Here is a 23947-nt window from a genome sequence, read left to right on the forward strand (position 1 = left end):
AAACTGTGGGTCAATGATTTGGTTATCCTTCTACAAGCTTCTCACAGTAGTTTACTGGAATTTTGGCCCCTTCCTCTTGACAGAACTGGTGTAACTGAGTCAGGTTTGTAGACCTCCTTGCTCACACAGACCTTTTCAGTTTTTTATGAAGTGCACCAGTTCCTCGTGTGGCAAAACACCCCTAAAACATGATGCCACACCCGTCTTTAACAGCTGGGGTGGTGTTCTTAGATTTGAATTCATTCTTCTTTTTCCACCAAATGTAACAGTAGTCACTATGACCAAACACTTCAGTTAAGCTTGCTCAAAACACAGGACATGTCTCCACTAATTACGGTCTTTGGGTGCCTTTGCAAACTGTAGACTGGCTTGTTTGCTGCCTTTAGTATAATGGCTCCTTCCTCCCTGTTTTGAGATTGGTTCGCAGATTTTGATTTTAAATTACATATTAAAAACGTAAATGAATCCTGACTGAGCTTAGCATTTTGGAAAGCATCTTGCCGACAGATATAATATGATAGGTTCAAGTCTAAGTGACTAAACTAAAAAAATCCCTGCATGGCTGCATTTGCTTAGGACAATTCAGTGCTCAAAACCTTCAGCCTTTTGATACTTTTGTTGAATCTGAAAACAAGCCCTCCATTTTAGCCTTATTATCCAGATTTTAGACACATCCAGGACTACATGCAAATGGTGATTCAGCCAATCTAAGACTTTCCATAACAGCAAAGGTTTTTATCAGAATGAAAACAGACTGTCAGTATAATATAAGTGGGAGAACTGTTTAGGAGGGATAACTTACAAAATTGGCTATAATCTAATCCCCTTTTTCACTGAACTGTTTCTCTACCACCAAAAGACATCCCATAAAATATGTAAAGTGAAATACTACCAACTCTGATTTTTATTTTAAAAAAATGTAACAAGCAAGGAACAAACAGACATCATAGATTTTGAATCAGTAAATTCTCTTCTCTGAGCAAAAGCCTTTACAAATAACATTCTGAACCAGACACAGATACACACATAAAGTCTAATGTGGTTTAGGAGCCCACAGCAGGAATCATCCTACTGTGACTCCAGCTGTGGCCTCTTGGTGGGATCTGACCTACTCTAAAGTAGCGTGAAATACGCTTGCAACAACCGTCAAAAGCAACCAAAAGCTAGTTTTTCACATGTTCACAGAGTGCCTGTCTGTATGCCGGACATACTGCAGGGGAACTAAAATCATTATCAGTTAATTTATCTCCAGCTGTTTGTGGTATAAAAATAGCATTTGCACTTATAAAAGACCCACAGGGATATCAAACCTCAGCTAATCGGTGGTTTACTTTACCTCCTGTTTTGTTGTTATGTTATTATAGATGCAAAAGCTGCAATTAATTACATTTTTGTTTCCACCTTTTAAAATAATTTATTCTATCCTCTTAGACCTCACATGCCTAAATGAAACTGATACTATGATAACATTTTGATGCTTGTTTAAAGAGCATATGTTATGATTTTCAACTTTTCGGTTTTAGTTGTGTTCTGGCTTAGAGCTCATAATCATTATATCCATTTCCGTGTCTGAAATTAGGAAATATATTATGAAAGGCATATTAAAACAAAATCTAGCTCAGGAAAACGTTGCAAAATTGTAATGACATTAAGTGTGGAATTAAAACTGTTTAAGACCAATGGTTTAACTGCACTACAGTGATGAAGGTGTGAAGACGTTATTGTGATGTTTTCTCACTATGTAGTTGAAATACTAAGATACAATTTGCAGACATGGAGAAAAAACAAGCTGCAGCAGAAGCTAATAATTGTGGGATAACTTGGAGGAGGAACATTTGGACTGAGTGGTTATTAACTGAATCTGAAACATCATTAGATGTTCTGTCCTGACAGAGAACACATAAAAACCACTGCAAAAGAAAAAAATTTCTTGGCTAAGAAACTTTAAGCTTACAACTTTGTTCACCTTTATGGTTTAGCTGCCAACTTTACTGGCACTATGTTTACCAGTGTTAAATGTTTTTTTTATTTTTATCTTCTTTCAGGCTTGAGTTGTTCCTTCCCTGAAATCTGAGGTCACAGTTATTTCATAATCCTGGGGCAAAAAGTGTTTCCAAAAGAGACACTGTTTTTGTGGGTGTGCTCTTTACCCATGTTTCCTGCATAGATGAGCGTTCTAGCAAAAGTGATCACCAAAAAAGTGCATCCTTTTTCTGTGGTGCCAGTAAGTGTCCACAGATCCTTTTGTCATAATCACACTGAAAAAGCTGTTTATCTCAAGAAAACTAGCTCTTAAGCGTTTAAAGACATAGACAGGGGGAGGCTTGCAGACAGTCGTTACAGTCACTAAGCTATCATCTATATAGGAGCATATCTGGATTTGAGGCTGTGACCCAAATTATTTATTACTTTAAAAACAATGTAGGTTGACAGTAATTTATTTGTTACTTTTACGATTTTAAGGTTTTATGATTCCAAAACACAATAATATTCTTGATTATGCTGCAAAGTTTTAATATGTATGAGATTTTCTTTGCTTAGTTAAGCTAAGGTTTTGGATCATCTTCCTTTTTTTAAAAGAGTACAGTGTTGATATTGCACATCAGTTGCAGTAGTTGCCGTTAGGCAGCAAATCTGGTTGACTAATCAGCATCATTGCTCTAGTGACTTAATCCACAGTGGTGTTTTTCTGACTGCTTGTGGGTAGAATGCACAGGAAACAAGCTTGTTTTTGGAGTCTTGCATCAGATGTAAGACACGATTTGTATCCCCTCATGTGAAGCCTGAACCACAGTGGAGCAGCTTTAGCTCAGGAGGAAGAGCCAGTTTACCAATCAGTTCCATCCCAAGAGTCCCGAGTCCAAATGCTGAAGGGTTCTAAGGCAAGAATTGGAACCCTGCTTTGCCTCTGATTCATACATCCCTGCATGAGCATGTGGAGTAATGACAAAAACCTCTGTCTTGGCCATAGGATACTGTATAAACAGAGTCTTGTTTATTGTTAGCATACCTGTGGCAACAAGAGAATTGTACCATTGCCATTGGACAACATGTAGAAAGAGAGTTCCCATTAATAACACTTCTACACATGTACAAGCAAAAAAATATTGCCATTAATTTGCATATCATTATCCTCATAGCAGCAATGGATGATTTCAGAAAACAAGAAAAAACACTTTTTTCAGTAAGCACAAAAGGAAATAAATAAAGGCAAACTTTATCTCACATATATATAAAAGAAACTTCTAGATTACATAGTATACATACCAAGGCATACTGTCAGTACAGAAAAAAACCTTTACTGTGTGAACAGAGTCAACATTTAAACCTGTTTGGTAAAATTTGGAGATCTATGAAAATGTTACCCCAGAAATAATGTTTAAAATCAGAACAATACGGTGTTCGGTAACTGCATATTTAGCATAGATAACTATTTATCACAAAGATCACCGTCCCTAAGTGTATTTTTAACTTGAGATTCCCAAAAATAGTATCAACATTTTTTTAAATTCCATGATACAGAAGTTGGAAGTTCAAAAATGATAAAACATAGCAACCTTGCTGTACTCCCTGTGGCTTTCTGGTATCAGCTAAAAGTTTTGCTGTCGCTCAGCTCGAAGAAGTCTAACATGGCATGAAATGTTTTCAGATAAAACTTCTTCCTTACATCCCCATCTTCTCTGTAACGTTATTTCAGACACCTCAGTGACACGGAACATAGTTAACTTTACGGCTTCTTTTCGATATCGGTGTCCTTCTTGGGGGTGGCCCTGTGGGGAGGTTCTTGTTGGGGTTCACTGGGGGTGAGAGACTCATGGGGTTGGGATCGGAGCTCGTTGGGGGGTCGGGACTGCTCCGTCCTGGGGCGGCTCCGGTTGGCGGGTTGCCTTGGGCCATGTGGACCCCTCTTTTGCACATAGCCCCCTCTCCAGAGGTGGATGGGGGTTGTTGGGGACTGGGTTCGGGGCGGGGGGGCGGGGGGGGGGTTGCGGGAGCCGGGCCGGGGTCACCCGGGTCTGGGCAGTACCGGCGCTGTCTGTCAGTCTCTGCCCCAGGAGGGAAGGGGACCACCTCCTGGGTCCGGGGGCTGGTTGCCCCTAGGGGGTACCGGCGCCTGGACCTGGGAGTATAGAGTATGCATGGGGAATGTGAGTGAGTGTATGATGTCCAATGTTGTTTATCCTTACGTTGGGTGTGAGTGATTTTATGTGTATGCATGAGGGTGGGAGTGGGTGATAGTGACTGTGTGTGGAGTCTCTGCCCGCTGGTGTACTTGTGGTTCTCGGTGTCCGGGGCCGGGTGCTTTGGTGTGTGCTGGCTCACTCCCGGTGGCTGCTTGCCGGGGCCTGGCCCCCTGGGCTCTGTCGGGCCTCTGCTTGGGAGGTGGTGTGTCCCGGGGTCTTGGGCCTCTGGGTCCATGGCTGGATCTGCTCGGGCGTGGACGGCTGCCGGCGGGGCCTGTGGGCTCGTCGCTGCGGCTCTCTGGGGCTTCTGCACTGTCGCTGCTGGGTGGTTCCCCTGGGACTCTCCACTGCTCTTCTCTGGGGGGGTTGCGGTAATCCCGGCGGTGGTTCACCTGGGGTTCCTGTGCTTTGGGGGGCCTTTAGATGTCTGTGGTTCGGATCTCCTCAGTGTCTGTCCAGGGACCATGGGGCAGGCCTGTGGGTCCTCACACTCGCTATTGCATATTTTTATGGAGAAACCTTGTATACAAAAGCGCATCCACACTCATACTCACAGGTGTTGAGCTTCAGGTGTTGACAGATACACAGATGTTCTATATTGGGCTGCACCTCTAAGTACATTTTACATTCAGAATTACTGTGTACTATTTTGTTAAAAAAAAAAAAAAAACAGCTGCAGGTGTATAAGCAAGCAGGGTGTAATCTTGTATTCTCTTCATCCTTCTTTCTCTCCTCCACTCTTTCCTCCTTTTCTTCCCTTTATCCCTTTTCCCCCATCTCTCTCTTTTTTGAGCTTCTTTTTTCCTTTTCATTTCAGTCTCCGTGTCCGTAACAATTTAAATATTCCCTAAGAAGTTTATAATAAAGTTTATTTTATAAATATCAAGCAGAGCTTTAAAGCATTAGCTGTAATGATCTGCTTGTGAAAGTAAATCTGTTGGGCAATTTATTGGCACCCAGACAACTATTCTGAGCTACTCTGCCGGACCGGACACGGTAAAAATAAAAAAATAAATAAAGAAATAAAGAAAGAAAAAAAAAACTTTACGGCTTCTTCATTTCAGAACAACTTCACCAGAGGAGTGTTGTATTTACATAAATGCATTCACTTGTCAGAAAAAGCTAAAGAAAAATAATTTTCTGATTAGCTGGTCATTCAACATGCTGTAAGTCGACTGAAATCTTGATGCATCTCAAAATAGCATTATTAACTTGTGAATAACATGGCAAAAACTATGCATTAATTATGTAAGTATTATTGTTTTGATAATAATAGTAATGTAAACCGCAAACAATATTCATCACCTGAGATAAACGTTCCTTCACACTTATGTAGTCACTATTTTTGCCACTTTGATGACTTGGTCATTGCAAAGTATCGTCTTATAATTACCTTTTCATTATCAAAGCATCATGAAAAGTAGCATGTCGTTAGCGTCATAACTGCCTAAGTCATATTTGAACGTTTTCAGAAAACAAGAAAAGAAACATTTTTCTGCAAGCTCATTATGTTTTTTTTATTAATATTGTAACAGTAAGCCAAAACATGGCTTAGGCAGTTATGCTGTGAGGCTAACGATAATTAGGTAGATAAAAAAAGTTTTTTTAATTACAACCAAATTAAATGGGTGCGAACCAACAAAAGCAGCTACAGTTATTCTTCTTGCAGTAACAAGATGCTTAAGTATTTACAACAGATGCTGATTTATGTGTGCTGCTGTCTTAATAGCAGAGTTCAGAGGAGATGCACTGTGGCCATTAAAGTTTAATGCCATTATTTGGCCTTTGTGAACAGTGAATGTGGCAGTCTGTAGCTCCCCTACTGTGGCTCATTACTAGTAGATCAACATACTAAGGTCTTCCCCCTTGTAAATGGAAGATAGATGTTGGCTGTTAGAGACCTTTATGTATTAGCATCAAGTCTGCTCTCAGAGTGAAGCTGCAGGTGAGGACATTCTTGTAAAACAAGGCCAGAAGCACAGGATGGAGTTTTTTTTATTATTATTTTAACTTGGTTATATTTTGCTGCCTTAAAGCCATTTGGTGTAGTCCCTGAAGGGTACGTTGTCTAATAACTGTGACAAGTTGGAAGGTATTTCAGATAAATGGGTTTACTCGTACTTTCATCTACACTACAAATGTCTCAAAGCCTGGAAGGAGTACTGACGAAAGGGAATAGTGATTGATTTCTTTTGTTCTTTTGTGGTTTTTATGACTTCTGTCACAAGGTTCTCTGAGGAACCAAAATGTGTTCCAATTGCCAAAACAACACCTCAAGCACTGCAATTCACCATTTGTTTCAGTTTAGGTAAATTACTCGCTGTACTCAGCAGGACAGGAGTAATTGTCTGTATGTAAGGACGCAAAAATTCAGGAACGTTTCCTGTCCTTTTTTGTGCTCTTCTCCTGCAAATAGTAGATAAGGAAACAACTACGGCCGCCATACTAACCATGCTCCCAGACACAGACATTGTTTCTTAAGCCAATGCTGAGAGGCAATTAAAAACAGTAAGAGTAGTCTTGGCATTAGAAATGGCAAAAAAAAACAACATTTATTACAGGCTATTGTTGAACTGCTACCCTGTCTGCTCTGATAAAACAAGCTCCTGACAATTCCTGGGTCTGTTTTGCAGTCATGACTCCTTAAGAAGACCACTTATACATTAAAAAATAAGCACAACCATAAAATGTGGTAAAAAACTAAACGTAAATTTAGGGGGATCACGCTTTTGCTGTAGCAGCTCCTAAAATGTGGAATGACCAACCCTTTCATATAAGACAGGCTACATCTTTCTCTGTTTTTAAATCGCTTCTTAAAACTCATCTCTTTACCTTGGCATTTGACACCACGTGAGATGTTGACTTTAGTCTTTGAGTTGTTGTTTTTTTGTTTGTTTTTTGTACATCACTTTGGTCCTTGTGATAATTTAAAGTGCTTCACAAATAAAACTAGATTGGATTGGATAAAACGTTGGAGAGAGTCTTGTGAGATCATTGATGCATTGTGAAGGTCTCTGTCGAAACCTTAGCATTTGGAGAGCGGCATCTTGCTTAATGAGAGAAAGGTCTAAAGGATGTAAATGTCACCATATGTCTGCTGAAGCTGTGTCTACATCCCATAAAGCTCATCCAGAGGGCACTGGTAGGTATAGGGAAACAACAAGCTTTTCGGCTGGTTGAGAAAGTGGAATAATGACTTCTCTGGAGTGATTTCTAATCATAAGGGTGACGGATTTATACATGCATGTTTTATTCAAATATGTTGAATGAGATGTTAGAATTTCTGTGTAAATATCTAAATGCAAAACAACTCTAATAAACTACATGTGTAATGATACATCCAGCTGCCAAAACAAGGCAATAAGCGCTACTGGCTCATAAGAAGAGATTTTAGGAATATTTTTGAGGAAAAACAAAGATTTATAAAAATAGAGTAACAGTTTAAAAAATACCAACCTCTGTTGTGTACCTAGTTTGATGCTTTTGTTCCTAGTGCCAAAAAGCATTGAAAGTCCTCTCTTCCAGCTTTATTTTAAGGAATCTCTGTTCAGTTTTCATTTAATTAAAAACATTGAAATAGCACTTTAGTAAAGTGTTGAAAGGAACATCATTTGCAGCTAAAGCTTAGCCATCCCCGTATTATCACTGTTTTATTACAATGGACTACCCCATAAGTGGCAAAGCAGGAACTTACACCTTTTCTTACTCCAAATAATTAGTCTTAATCATAGATACAACCCCGCCTCAGGTCCAAAGTTATTACCTTCACAATCTGGGACTCATAATATCATCTTAGTGTTATTTCACCTCACAGAGTCATGTGCTGACAACAACTGAATAGTGCTGGACGAGAACAACATTACATCCACCAGAAATGTGTTGTTTTAATATGGCATGATCTCATCACACCTCTGTTTATACATAGAGTACAATTAAGACTTCAGTTGTAAACTGATGATTCAAAGTTGGACTTTTGCCTTTCAACGTTTTCATACTTCTGACATGGGACGTTTCATTCATAAAGTCGTATCAGCCTTGACAACATATACTTTAAAGTATTTTTTTATAATCTAGTTGTGGTTCACTGCAAGAAAAGGAAGTTATGTGACTCCAAGAAACAAAATCTATCAGCAGGACGTTGCTCAGGTATCTTAGTTCAATCAGGGATCATAACAAGTCTATTTCCTTAAGGCTGAAACTTAGATCTGAATCAGTTAAAGTAGGGTGCAATATAAAATCTTCAGAAAATAATAATAATATAAAATGAAATGAGTTTATGTCTCTTACATAATAAAAAAAAAATTTTGAGAAAAAAAAAATGGAGTGGATTATGTCACCACTCTTTACACAACTTTAAATTATTTAAAACAAGAATATATCTAAACTTATAGGTCTGAGACAAGGAGGCCCAATCAAACTGAAATCCAGCTAGAGCCATGAAAATAAAGAGATACTCTGGTCAGATTACCTTTAACTATCTTCACTCTACAGCTTTCAGATATTCTGTTTTTAGTTAATCAAACTTTGATAAATTACAGAAGATATTGCCTTTAGGATTAGAGAAGCTAATCTGAGTTTGTCTTGAGCATCAGTTTCCACACCCATTGTAGAGCAGAGCAGCATGCAATCCTCTTAACTAAAATGGATTTCATCCATTTGAAAGAGCAGGGTTATTGTTCTTTTAGACATTTTATCACATTGCACTGTGTGCATGTTTGCACTGATACCGGTAAGTCTCAACTGACCTGACCTAATAAAGAAAGATGTGCAGTTCATAATTGCAGGTGACAGGTTATTAAGTTCTTACAGCATGGGAGATTTAGGTTGAAGCCCCAGGTAATCAGTTGTAAGCTACTGCTCAGACTCTGGCAGCACAACATATTGACTTTGAATTTAGTTAGATAAAATGTCTCTAAAATTGCTTAAAATGGAAGATTTGCTATAGGTTTAAGAGACAAAGGCCAAAAAAAAAACATTAATGGCTAAAGGCATGACAAGAAAGAGGTTTATGTTAGGTTACATTATTCTGTAGTTTAGCTGTTTAGCTTTCAGATGTTCTTGTGGGTTTTAAATGCATTCAAATTTTGTTTAATGATGAAGAAATGTGCTCTTTTATATTGGGTGTAGCTCCTGTGAGTTTGTCTTCTGCATCAGTGTTAACAGCTGCTGGGAAAGAGAGCTGCAAGCAATCCACTTAACTAAAATGGATGTTTTCCATTTGGAGGAAATCTTTTCTTCATTTTCTCACATTGCACTGCTCACAGATGCATGTTTGCACTGATAGCAACAGGTCTGAACAAATCTGATTTAATGAAGAGAGATGTGCACCTAATATTCGCAAGTGACAGGTTATTAGGTTCCCACGACACTGGAGATCCAAGTTCAAGCCCTGGCACAACAGAGGAAGCAGAAACCCATATGCATTAATCATAACACTGATTTATTGAGAAATAACCTCAGTGGGTAGCTGGTCAATAACTCTGTATTCCACAGGGTAAAGCGGTTTGTGGCTGCTGCATTAATTTTCTCCACAGCAAGACAAAACCTTCAACAATTCATTTTAAAGGTGGCTATAAGAAGACAAAAATATAATATTTCATTTTATAGTGTTCTACATTTCTTTGTGCAAACTGGGTTGGTTTTATTTCGGTATCTTTAGACAAAAGTTTCCATGGCTATAATAGCCATGCAAAAATAGATGAAATCTTTCTATCATTTTCCTTCATAGAAAGTGCAGAGTTCAACCTCAGTCATTGTAACTCATCTGTTTTTGTTTGGTTGCTGAATTTATGAAATTGATCCTCCACCTCTAATCCGTCATGCTCACCAGAGTCATGTTCTGAATGCAGATAAAATCAGTTTTTTCTCTGCAAAAAATAAATTGTGCAGCGAAATCTGTGGGACTTCAAAGCTGTTTTTCTCTGCTCTCTTGCCAGGGTCACCACAGATAGCCCAACAACTATCTGCCTCCCCAGGCAAGACTTAAGGCTTTGACTGTTGGTTTGTGGTTAGAATTCAAACATTGGTTCAACATTCAGTCGAGCCACAACAACAGCAGCAGCAGAAGTAACAGCCGCACACACATGCAAGCTGTGGCAGTGGGAAAACTATGAAAAAGATATATATTGGCAAAACAGCCCTGAAAAGCCAGAGAAATGGATGCAAACATCCAAAACGCAGGTAAGAAAAGTCAGTGTGGAGAGCCTTTTAAACTTTAAACATCATTCTCATCACAGATTAACCCCATTTATTTGGTTTTAATTGTCCTTGACAGGTCATAAACATTAAGAGACACGTCTATTCATTGTCATCGTTCATCTGCATATCTTTGTTTCTATCATCTGCCATCTGCATCCAGTTAAACAAACCACCAAACTGTTCATCTGATTATGGTGCTTTGTCATATTTAGAAAGTGAAGAATCTAACAAAGTCATGGTCATAAAGCCACTTCACAGCATCCAGATACAGTGCCTTGTGAAAGTATTCATAATCCCTAAATTCTGTAACATTTTGTCACATGAGAACCACAAACTCCTTGGTATCTTGATGAGATTTCATAGATAGACCAACACAAAGTAGTGGATAACTGTGATGTAGTGGAGAAAGGTATGCGGTCTTACAACTAAATAATATAGCATGTATATCATTTAACCTAAACTAATTCTGCAGTTTCAGCTGCAAGTCTTTTGGGGTTTGAATCTGCTTTGATCTGAACATTGTAGCTCTGGTTGTATGTTTAGGATTGTTGTCAAGCTGGAAGGTGAACCCACACCTATTAAGCATTTTGCCTCTTACAGAATTGTTCTATATTTGGCTCCATTTATCATCGTATCAACTCTGACTAGCTTTCTGAAGAAGAGGATACCCACTGCATGATGCTGCCACTACCATACATCTCGGTGGTAATAATGTGTTCACTGTGATGTGTCACTCATAGCATTTTGCATGTAGGCTAAAACGTTCAGTTTTAGTCTCATCTGAGCACGTTATTCCACATGCTTGCTGTGTCTCCTACATGGCTTTGGACAAACTGCAACAGTACTTCTTTTGACTTTCTTTCAACAATGACTGGCCACTTCTGCATAAAGGCCATATTTTTTGAGTAAATGATTTATAGTTGTCCTGTCAACAGATTACCCTACCTGAACTATGGATCTCTGCAACTCTGCAACACAGAGTTACCATGGATCTCCTGTCTGCTTCTCCAATTAATGCTTTCCTTGCTTGGCCTGTCAGTTTAGGTGAACGGCCATGTCTTGGTAGGTTGTAGTTGTCAAAATGTTCTCTAAGAACCTCTGAGGCCTTCACTGACAGCTGGATTTCTACTGAGAGTCAACTACAGACAGCTGGACTCTGTTTAGGTGACTTCTAAAAGGCAACTCTTTAGGGTTATCAGATTAAAGGAGGTCTAATACAAATGCTCATTTTTATTTATAATCAAATTATCTTTTTCCTCCCTCTTCACCATAATGTGCCACTTTGTGTTGGGGGTATCACATAAAACTCCAGTAGATACATTGAGGTTTGTGGTTGTGTAAAACTGTGAAAAACATCAAGGGGTGTAAATACTTATGCAAGGCACCGAAGATGTTGCAGAGCTTAAAGACTTTATGAAAGGGTCCAGCACTGTGACCATCAGAGCAGCATTAGTTTAACACCAGATGGAAAGTCTGGTTAAGCTAACAGGTGGACCTCACCGTGCCTCTTGTTCGGCTTTGCTAAGACATTGTGAGATGAGTTGTGAGCAAAGCATCCATCAGTCCAGCTAAAAGTTAAAAGTTATGGAGCACTGAGCCGTCTGTCAGAGTGTCCTTAATCTTAATTTGGAAATCTGAAATCCAGACTCCTTAAAATCTGATATGCTGATGTTAACATGATGCTACTCTGACAACCTTTCTGTCTGAACCTTTTCTTTTTTCTGTCTATTTTACCATCAAGCAAAAATTACAAACACAACAAGCTCTGTTCTACATTTAGACCTTTCTCTATGAATCACCAGTGGTCTGTGTCTGTGGCAAAAATCCGGTTCTCTTCATTCTGAGATTGGATTAAGTATATGTGTAATGAAATTCACCGCTACACCAATGGGAGATTGGGAGATGTTTGTCCTGGCCATGCTCCCTCCCTCTAAATGGAACATTTTTAGTATTCTTCATCCATCTCCTCTGGCTGGGACCGGTCTCCATCCAAACTGAGTTACTCTTCACCTGTACTTCATTCCCTGCAGACATGAACACTTTCCTTTTCACTCTGCCTTCTCTGCTTGTCTGTTCCCATTTTCTCACTGCTGTGACAATGGCCTTGTCCACTTTAATCTTGTTCTCTAAACCCTCTAACATCTGTTCAGCTCCTTCCACGACCACAAGGATGAGCTCCGTAAGCGCCTGTCCTACACCACCCACAAACTAGAGATGGTAGAAACAGAGTTCGACTCCACTCGGCAGTACCTGGAGACTGAGCTGCGGCGGGCTCAGGAGGAACTGGAGAAATTCACAGAGAAGCTGCGCAGGTATGTTGGGAACACAAACATGCTTCTTTTTTATTATCCTGTTACCAGCGTGACAGGCCCACATCCCAGAAGTAAATTTATTTCAATAATTAGATTCAACCCTGAAATCCTTCTATTTTACAGTTTTATTACTACTGTTGCTGTTAATTTTGATGACAGTGGCTCACAGCTGATTAACATTTGAATATTGTTGCAAAATATTTTTGTTTCTCTGATTTCACTATAATTATGCATTTGAGTAAAATCTGCATTTTTATTTTATAAACTTCAAACATTTCCCCTAATTTTAAATAACATTTCATGTGCAGAACATGACAGTTAAAATGCTTTTTTTGCAGGTCTAAAAAATTCATATTTAAATAACAATGCTAATGTTTTACCCTATAAAAGTTCAGAAATTAATATAGCTTTCATGCATCTTAGTTGCTTTCATGCAGTCCTTCATGTTGCTGTTGGTTTAAGGAGATCACCTGATCGCTACCTCATTGAACAGAATGTGTGTTGATGTTGGGATCCAATAGACAGGAATAAAATGGCAGTCATACATGTAGAGAAAGTCATTTCACTGTAATTAGTCATACACCTATGTGGCCTTCTAGGTTCTTGACTCAGTCCTACTTTTTGGTTTTTTTGGCAATAAATACCATTGGAATATTTTTTTTTTGTTGAAAATAGAGGATTCAGTGTGTTTATCAGCATGACTTTGGTTTCAGTTTTTGTTTTGAGACAAAACTTTTTTCCCTTGAGCCTTTATTTTAACCACATTAACATATGTGAAATTAGAATGACAGTAAAAGCTCAGAAAGGAGTGTAACACTATGATGTAGCAATATTAAGCCATGATAAATTCAAAAAATTTTAACACTCCAATCAGTCTCGTAAACTAATCTGCAGCATTAATTCTTAACCTTTGAAGTAAGTGAAATAGCACTAAAATAAACACTTCAATGAACAATTAAATGAAAAATGTATGGTACCTGGTAATTAGCATAATCAAGAATCAGCTTTATTATTCACATTAAAAGTTACACATTTCTTCTGTTTTTGCTGGGGCTGTTATCATAAACAAGGACTTAAATAGGTCATCATTACACAGAATAAATACCAGTATCCACATCAATAATATTAATAGCAGGGTCATTCATATAGGAGTAACTTTGACATATGCGGACAGATAGTCTGTTAATATTCTTTGATCACAAAAACTTGAGGTGATAAAAGAATTTAATTTAGGAAATTTAGGGACACCACCTGCAAGAAAAAATTTTTTGGCTAGATCAAAAAGGTCTGGTAAAAAATGTTTAATTGATCTGGAGAAGAAGCTGCTTACCACGACCAGAGACAGAACCCAAATTCAGCCAAACACAAAGTGATAAGTTAAAAGGTTTATTCAGTAACTCAGGATCAGAAAGCAGAAGAACAGCAGTCAGCTTCCAGGAACCACTGAGGACAGAGAGACTAGTTAGTGGCTGAATAAAACCCAGGATTTGCAAAGAGTTAGATAAAGCCACTAACCTTCTCAGTCTGGGGATGAGGCACAGAATCCAGAAGAGAATGTGATCCAGACAAGTTAATGAGGAAGCGTCCAACAGACTGAAGTCGGATTGCTGACTGATCCAAATCCTCCGAGGAATCAGCTGAAGCTGTGACAGGAACACAGAGAGCTGTGATTGTCCTTTTGACAATAATCCCAGGCAGACTTGAGAGCCAGGCAGGCTCAGGCTGAATAAACCAGTGGTTAGGCTGAGGCGTAAATCCAGGGACAGAAACAGGGTCGAATTCCAGGGCTAGAGGCGTCAGACAAGGGGCAGGCAGAGCCATAAAACCAGAGGCAGAAAACAGTCAAAATCCAGAAATCCAATCCGTCAGACAAGAGGCAAGCAGGCAGGCAAAATCCGTGAGGCAAGGTCAGAGAACGAGACCAGTCAGGAAGGAACGCTGGATAACTATTCACAAATGTTTTCAAAAATCTGGCACCATCTGCCTGTCAGATGGCTGTGTATAACTGCAGCTCCACAGGTGTGTGGCATGATGGTGATTGCACAGCAGCAAACAGGTGAAGCAGATTAGTTGATTCCATGAGAGAGGGCAGAGCAGGCAGACGGGCCAGAATCATAACACTGCTCAATTAGGTCATGTCTTTGGAGTTTGTGTGCACTGTACATGGATATGCGGGAAGTACATAACGCACAATCCCTGCACCTCAAATTAATTGGGAAAGCATTAACCTGAGAAAGACGGTTTGAATCCAGGTTTCAACCGATGTGTTTACGTGTTTAATTTAAATTCTTAGTCCAGGTTGTAAATGTTTAAGCTTTGATTTAATTTACCAGCTTGGCAATGACTTCAGAGAAGCAACATTATAAGCATTCTTTGACAGGGTAGTGACATAATTTGTTTTCTGCAGCCATTGTAGAAATAAACACATTAAACATGAACTTTCAATGAACTTCCCCATCTTTTGCAGTAACAGGTCGGCTTAGGGAGAATGCAGATAAAAGCTCAGAAGATTTTTACCCCCTTATTTTTTATTAGCTTTCAAACTCAGTCCCCTTTCCTCTAAAGGAGTGCGGCAAAGCACGGACGCTCAAACAAGGTTCTCTCAGCATTGCCTCTAAAGATGACAGATTTTATTTCACCTCCATTTCCAACCCCTTTCTTCCGGTGTTAGTTATGTCCAATTATACTCTTTATTTTGCTTCTCGCATCTCTTTCAGGCCTGGGATTTATGGCTTGTTTGTGTTTATGGTCTCCAGCGCCAACACTCTCCAGATCTGTCCAGTTAATGGAGCTATAAACGCTAGTTTATAAAACACACTCTAATACTTTGGAATAAATATTAACGTGTGCTAAATAAAAAGGCGAAAACAAATGGTTCGACTGTAACTATTGATCCCTGGAAGTTTACCAGGAATAATGAAAGCAATCCAGAGTAAAACAGCCGGGGAGCAGGAAGCAGATAAAAAGGTACAACATAAAAAAAGAAAAAACTGAAACTAAAAACTTATTTCATCCATCATATTAAGAGTCTTTTTACTTGACTTCAGTTCAGTTTACAAATATTTTAGTAATTCCCAAGCAAAATTAAATGTTGCTGTAATCGTTCTTGTAGATGCCGATGGCTGTGGGCAGACAGGATCTCCCGTAGCAGTTTGTCTTACAGCTGATCATTGCTCGGACATGTTTATTGATGTATGGATGAAATTAATAAAAGTGTTGATGCCTGGAGCAGACCAAATTCATGCCGGTTCTGATTGGTGTTGAGCCATCTGGAAACTAAAAATCCAGTGTGTTTTCCAACCTGTGAACGCACCATACCTACCTAGTTATGCTTACAACACTCTCAGGTGTGGAAGAAGGCTCAAAGTTAGCTGTTCTCTGTATCAGTGGAAGCACACTTAAGATAAGAGCAGATGACCACTTTTCGAAAAGTTTTAGCAGAGATTTTCACCTCTTCAAATGGAAAGTGATTGTTGCAAGACAATGTAGCTTTTATCAAACACTTTTATTTGCTTTCAATATAATTTCATAGTAAACAGCACCACAGATATCCAGTGATTTCTACTTTAAATGACTTGGCGGCACCAATTTGTTGCTGAGAACTGATTAAATATTTTTCTGGCCCAAAACATAGAAAGCAGCTAACCAGAAAAGAAGAAAGTTGTTAGCCTGTGTTATGATGAGACAAAATTGCCTTTATAAAATATATATATTGATATAATCTTAAAATAAAGCTGGTTAACTTTTTCAGTAAGAAAATAGATAATAGATCATGTGGATGTTTTAGTTTGTATTTTTATATTTCTTTCTAGATTTCCTCTCTGTTCTTTTTAGGATCCAAAGTGGTTACTCAGCTCTTCAGAGGATCAACCAGGACTTGGAGGACAAGATGTGCAGGACGGTAGGAAAACCTGGTCCTTACTTTAGCCTCACATTATTAAATTTACCATAAGTTTCATAACACAAATCCCTAAATCCTACCTTTAATCTTGGAAAACATGTGTGCCATAATATCATGGTATAATCAAAGTTTATAGATTATTTATTTAATAGATTTCTTGCCTTCTTTTTTCATTTTAGATCAAACATAGATGATAATTGTACTTTCCTTGCAATATTGACTTATGTGGTGTTCAGCCTTTATTCTCTATATTTCATATCTGACATGTTCATCATAAATCAGACATTTAGATAAAATGTGCCTAAAGTATGTAATCTGTTTTAGATTTTAGTACGAGAGTACGAGTACTTATTCAGATAGAGATTAAACGTTTTGCAAACATTATTACATCAGAAATCCAACAACGTGTGTGTTTTTCTTAAAAAGGACCTTGACAGTAAGCCATTTTTAAGGGACGACACCATAAGTTCTACTGTTCCACTCACAGCTTTCATTACTGTGTGGGAAGATTTTGAGCATCTTTAATGTTACATTTCATGACCATGTTGCTTGTTTGTACTTATACGAGGAAGAAGTTAAGAATCCTAAGAACATCAAGGCTCTGATAGAAGATTTATGAAGGAGACCTACATAGTTGCAGACCCATCTAACATATCTACACACAAAGAGCTGAGCAGCTCATGTTTGTTACTTTGGATCTTAATTATTCCAGTTTGGGCTGGAATTACTTAATCAAAAATGTGAAGTTGTGCTGTTACCAGGTTAACAGTTGCCTTGGCAGCTATTCTTTTCTGATGTTTCAAAACAATGTATTCACACGTTTAGTGCCGCTGCAGGTATATCCCCACATTTTGTTTGAAAATTACCATAATTCAAGGCTCAAAAATAAAATCTTTATCTGAAGAACAATTGTTCACAGTGACTGTAAACTGCTCACTGGGTACACTTTACTAGACTACCAGGACCCCTTTTTGGCTTCAGTACTGCCTTACTTCTTCATGTTAGAAACATCCATAAAACATTTTGGTCCGTATTGACATGATAGCATCACACAGCTGCTCTTGAGGTGGTCTTCTGCTGCTGTAGCCCAATGCTTGACGTGTTCTGCATTCAGAAATAGCATTCTACATACCTTAGTTGTAAAAAGGGTTTGTTTTTGTTTTTTAGCTACCGTTGCCTTTCTATGATCCCGAACCAGACTGCCTGTTCTCCTCTGATCTTTGGACATTTTCACCAAAAGAACTACCGGCTCACTGGATGGCTTTTCTTTTTCAGAACATTCCCTGTAAAGCAGGAAAGATGGTTGCTTGTGAAAATCACAGCGAATCATCAGTTTCTGAAATCCTCAGAACAGCCTGTCTAGCACCAGCATCCACTGCATGTTCAAAGTCACTTAAATCTCCTTTCTTCCTCGTTGTGCTTTAAATTTCAGTCGTCCTCATCACAGCTTGATGCATTAATGTGTGCTGCCATGTGATTGGCTGATTTGCTGTTTGTGTCGATTAAACAGATGTAATTAAAGCCCAGTGAGTGGATGAAGTGTACAATAAAGCTTCAAGCAGCGATTAACAACCTCACACTTGAGGCTGTTATGCAGTCGAGGGCCATGGGTTTTGATTATAACATGCAAATTTAGGTTATTAAAAGCAATTTGTGTTGTTAACTTTGACCTCATGGCCAACCCACACCATTTTACAGAATTAAAGGGACAGCTCAGAATATTTGAGGTGAGATTCTGTTAAAGCAAAAGAAAATCTGAAAATAAACACTAATAAACAGAAATAAACACTAACTATAAGCAGTTGATATCCTGCATGCAGTGAAAAAACAAAAACAAAACTTTGTTTAATTTTTGTATAAATTTGAATTAGTTGATCCTTGAGGCTGAAGCGAACGGCGAGTCCACAGGCCAGGTTACAGTGGTTTAGATGAACACTAGTTCATTGATATTTACATTGCCTTTCTTTTCTATCACACAGTTATGACTGGAATTGATTTACAGGTTCTGGTCCCATGATGTGTTTCACACAGGAAGATTATGTGTGTTACAACTTCTCCTCCATCAGCTTCTATTCAGTACAATAGTGATGACAGTTTAAAGGCTCATAAAATGCATTACATTGCACTACACTGCATAAATCACAATGACATTTTTGAGATTGGAGTTGGTTTAAATATACAGTACAGACCAAAAGTTTGGACACACCTTCTCATTCAAAGAGTTTTCTTTATTTTCATGACTATGAATATTGTAGCTTCACACTGAAGGCATCAAAACTATGAATTAACACATGTGGAATTATATACTGAACAAAAAAGTGTGAAACAACTGAAAATATGTCTTATATTCTAGGTTCTTCAAAGTAGCCACCTTTTGCTTTGATTACTGCTCCGCACACTCTTGGTATTCTGTTGATGAGCTTCAAGAGGTTGTCACCTGAAATGGTTTTCACGTCACAGGTGTGCCCTGTCAGGTTTAATAAGTGGGATTTCAAGCCTTATAAATGGGGTTGGGACCATCAGTTGTGTTGTGCAGGAGGTGGATATAGTACACAGCTTATAGTCCTACTGAATAGACTGTTAGAATTTGTATTATGGCAAGAAAAAAGCAACTAAGTAAAGAAAAACGAGTGGCCATCATTACTTTAAGAAATGAAGGTCAGTCAGTCTGAACAATTGGGAAAACTTTGAAAGTGTCCCCAAGTGCCGTCGCAAAAACCATCAAGCGCTACAAAGAAACTGGCTCACATGAGGACCGCCCCAGGAAAGGAAGACCAAGAGTCACCTCTGCTGTGGACGATAAGTTCATCCGAGTTACCAGACTCAGAAATCGCAGGTTAACAGCAGCTCAGATTAGAGAACAGGTCAATGCCACACAGAGTTCTAGCAGCAGACACATCTCTAGAACAACTGTTAAGAGGAGACTGTGTGAATCAGGCCTTCATGGTAAAATAGCTGCTAGGAAACCACTGAAGCATGGAGGAGGAGGTGTGATGGTGTGGGGGTGCTTTGCTGGTGACACAAAATTGAAGGCATACTGAACCAGCATGGCTACGACAGCATCTTGCAGCGCCATGCTATTCCATCCGGTTTGGGTTTAGTTGGACCATCATTTCTTTTTCAACAGGACAATGACCCCAAACACACCTCCAGGCTGTGTAAGGGCTATTTGACCAAGAAGGAGAGTGATGGGGTGCTGCGCCAGATGACCTGGCCTCCACAGTCACCGGACTTGAACCCAATCGAGATGGTTTGGGGTGAGCTGGACCGCAGAGTGAAGGCAAAAGGGCCAACAAGTGCTAAGCATCTCTGGGAACTCCTTCAAGACTGTTGGAAAACCATTTCAGGTGACTACCTCTTGAAGCTCATCAACAGAATGCCAAGAGTGTGCAGAGCAGTAATCAAAGCAAAAGGTGGCTACTTTGAAGAACCTAGAATATAAGACATATTTTCAGTTGTTTCACACTTTTTTGTTCAGTATATAATTCCACATGAGTTAATTCATAGTTTTGATGCCTTCAGTGTGAAGCTACAATATTCATAGTCATGAAAATAAAGACAACTCTTTGAATGAGAAGGTGTGTCCAAACGTTTGGTCTGTATTGTACCTTTAATCCAAAGGGGCCACCTCCTGCAGCGCAGGGGGTGGCCGGGTCCAGTCCTGAGTCCTCATGCTGATGAGGGATTGACCCAATTGATTCAGGTGTTTTGGAGCAGGGTTGCGTCTAAAAGCAGGATGGGAGTACTGCAGGACAGGACTTAGTCACCCCTGCTGTAGCATTTTATTTATGGGTCCAAATGCATTTTTGTGGGCCTTGAGGTTAAATCTTCACACCCAGTTTCATAAATCTTTATGGAAGCAGGAGATTGGAATGATTTTTTTTTTAGGGTTAATGTGGATCCATTTTACTATATCGAGAGTTTTTTCAGTGCCCTCTTATTACACCTCATAGTTTTAAAGACAAAGCAACATCAATTTGCAATGTGTCATCTGGCACAGTTTAAAATTTATTATGGTTAAAACCGCCAGAGAAATAAAACATGTGACTTCCTGTATTCAGTTAGTGATAAAATATTCATATGTAGATCTACTGATGACTGGACATTCACTGCTTTCCTGATAAAATGCTTTAAGTTAAAAGGTTTTTAAGGTATAATAGCTTTGTCTTTTATTTCAAGAAGCTCAGATTAGTCACATAGTTTATTTGGTTATTTGTAAGGCTCATGAATCAAATCATCTAAGACTGCATTAAAATACAAAGAAAAATGCCCATTTATGTCTTTTAAGTGAAATATCAGTCAAAAAAGATTGCTAGACATTGACTTCTCATTTGAAGGTCATGTTGAACAATCTTTTCATGTTCTTTTCTGAACTGTTCAAAACACCAACATTTCACCCACCTTTGCCATGTTTGACAAATGTTGTCTTATCTTTAGATGGGCTGCATGGTGGTGCAGTTTCAGTTGTTTGCCTTGAGGACTTTTCTTCCTGTGCATGAGTGGGTTTCACTGGGTACTCTGCCTTCCACCCACAGACCACAAAACATGCATGTTAGCTTAATTAGTCCCTCTAAATGTCCTGTTATGTGATACCCTGTGAAGAACTGTTTCCAGGGTGTATCCCAACTATCAACAGTTGACTACCTTAGATAAACAAAGACCTAATCCCGTGCAAGAATTAAGAATGGATGAACATTAAGGGAACACAAAGACGCAAACTAATTTAACTTTAAAACTGGTCAGAAACACCGCGTGTCCCTTAATGCCGGGGGCCTAATTCTCCATTAAGGCTGTAAATACAGTTACTGTAAAGAAGAACCTATTCCATTGCCCATATCACAGTCTAGGCAAACATAATTAAGCTTTTAATCTGAAAGGAAATGCATGCATTATACCATTTTTGCTAAATTTAAGCTTAAGATCAATCCTAAACCTGCAATTAACTACACCATCATTCCATTCGTTAACCTTCTGTATCCTCTTAACCCTGTTCATTGTTTGGGGTCTGGTGCCAATTGACATCAAAGGGCAAGAAACAGGGGACATGCTAGAAAGATCACCAGTCTGTTGTGGGCCAACACAAAGCCATAAATATAAACACAGTCACACCCAAGGAGACTTCATAGTCTCCTATAACCTAATATCCATGTGGCTGATCTCAGGGAGGAAATAGGAGAAAACCTATATCTGCACATGAAGAAGATGCAAACTTCACAGAGAAAGACCCCAACTATGACTTGTTTTTAAACTGTACACTTCTGCTGCTAAATGTATCTGCCTGATGTCTTCAGTACCTTTTTCAGTTATCTTTTCCGTAACTATTACTCATGTTTAATTCAATAAGTGAGTCAGAGAGATGCAACAACTACCAGTCATCTAAACTTTGTATGAAAATACAGTTTCTCACAAAAATGTCCTCCAACTTTTTCATAAACAGATGTGCTCTGTAGATTAAAAAAAAACCTGTCTTATACTTGTCTTGTCCCGTAAGCTACACCATTCTGCTCACACATAAATCAATGTCCCAATAAACGTTTTCATCTGCGAAGGCTCTTCCGAAAAACAAAAAATGCAGACGAGGATTTTTAAAACTGCAGAGGTAGAAAGAAAAACCTAATCAGGATAAACACATGTGCTTCACGTTTTTATACAATAGAGATTGTAATAAATGATATACTCTAACAATAAATTATGGTCTTCTCTGGGGAATTTATGAGCAACGGCGCTCTCCGTTCTCCACTGCGTCTGAGAAATTAGAAGCCCACTACAATCAATTCCAGCTCACCTGTTCAGCAGCAGAAACACACTCATCTCTCACAGCAATTACGTGATTTCGTAAAATCAATGTCTAAAGTAGTTAGCTTAGCTGCTGTGCAACCTTGTTAGGAAACTGTGAGGGCTAACCATGCTGCTTTCTTCAGCAGCAGCTGTCTGATCAGAGCAGATGTAGCGTTTCTCAGCCTTTCTCCCGCTCAGTTTTAAGCTACCTGGGCCTGTGGTGGATATGAACACGACAATAAATTGTACAACTGTATAATTATTCTATCAATCACATATTTATCAATTAATTCCATTACTTCTCAATCTAACATGAATATTTTTTCTTCTCACTGAACAGTGAGATATTATTATAGATTTTTTTGAAAAACAGGAGTTTAATTTATTATTCAGTGCTATGAAATGCCATCCAAAGAGTGTGAGAAAAATCACCATGAGATAATTATAAATAATTAAACCAATGTACACTACCTTGGTCACTTTGTCATTCAATGGCTTTTCATTATGTTTTTTTCACAACTTTCTACATTGTAGATGCACAGTGAAGATATCAAAGCTGTGAAGCAAAATATACAGAATTATGTAGCAAACAAAATATTGTGAAATAAGTCTAACATATTTTAGATTTCTAAAACTTTCTCCCCTTTGCTTTAATGACTGCTTTGCACTCTTGGCTTACTCTCGATAAGCTTCATGAGGTGGTCATCCAGTCTCCAGAGGTAGGAATAAAAATAAAGACAAACCATTGAATGATAAGGTGAGTCTAAATTGTTTACTGGTATTGTATATCTAGATTAATTTATTTGATTTTAGCAATCTTACTATTCAACAAGGTTATGAAACTTGTATAAAAAAGATTATGTTGATGCTATCTTCTAATCTAAGAGGGGAAGTGAAAAAGTGTGAATCTCTTTTCCTCATCTGTTCTTATCAAATTGAAATTCTGGAGAGTAACTCAGACTTTTCCCACCACATGTCTGTGGAGATGGCAGCTTGCTTTGGATCCCTGCCTCGCAGCCATCAGGGAGGATAGCCGTCCAGATCTTCACTCTTTCTCTCTCTGTTGAAGGAGCTTTAGCCAGTCACCGTTAGAACCTGCCTGGGTTGTTCTGAAGAATGAGAGGAAGCAACAGGTTTTTGTCCAATAGGTTGGATGTTTGGAAGGAATAAGTCTTTTGAAACTCAACTGGGACAATGGTTTCATCTAACAGCAGACAGATAAGAAGGTTGCTTGCTGGATCTAGTCACAGGAGGTTCCATAGTAGATGAGAAGGGGACACAGAAAAATCGCTTTTCAAGAAACATTTACAGAGAAAAGGGTTTCAGGAATGCTGCAGCAGACAAACGGGCGATGTTAAGGAAAACAAAAGTAGGGAATTTAAACAATCTCACTAGAACGTTTGATAAAACTGTCTACAGAGACAGTTTCATGAGAGCATACAGGGGTTGGACAATGAAACTGAAACACCTGTCATTTTAATGTGGGAGGTTTCATGGCTAAACTGGACCAGCCTGGTAGCCAGTCTTCATTGATTGCACATTGCACCAGTAAGAGCAGAGTGTGAAGGTTCAAT

General features: G+C 38.8%; 1 protein-coding gene and 1 long non-coding RNA gene across 2 annotated transcripts in view; one reads left to right on the top strand and one right to left on the bottom strand.

Annotated features, from left to right (window-relative positions):
* Nucleotides 1-10125: 10125 nt before the first annotated feature.
* Nucleotides 10126-23947, top strand: part of LOC124855911 (brain-enriched guanylate kinase-associated protein) — a 44640-nt gene continuing 30818 nt past the window's right edge. The window contains exons 1-3 of the mRNA XM_047346061.1: nt 10126-10364; nt 12533-12694; nt 16529-16595. Of these exons, the coding sequence (XP_047202017.1) occupies nt 10294-10364; nt 12533-12694; nt 16529-16595 (300 nt within the window). The 5' untranslated portion in view covers nt 10126-10293. The remainder of the gene's footprint in view (nt 10365-12532; nt 12695-16528; nt 16596-23947) is intronic.
* LOC124855912 lies at nt 13679-14533 on the bottom strand. The gene is made up of 2 exons (XR_007035183.1): nt 14210-14533; nt 13679-14137 (listed from the first exon to the last, which is right to left on the bottom strand). It is a non-coding gene; the product is annotated as an uncharacterized LOC124855912 (long non-coding RNA).

The sequence above is a fragment of the Girardinichthys multiradiatus genome, chromosome 19, assembly GCF_021462225.1.
Source record: "Girardinichthys multiradiatus isolate DD_20200921_A chromosome 19, DD_fGirMul_XY1, whole genome shotgun sequence".
Lineage (NCBI taxonomy): Eukaryota > Metazoa > Chordata > Actinopteri > Cyprinodontiformes > Goodeidae > Girardinichthys > Girardinichthys multiradiatus.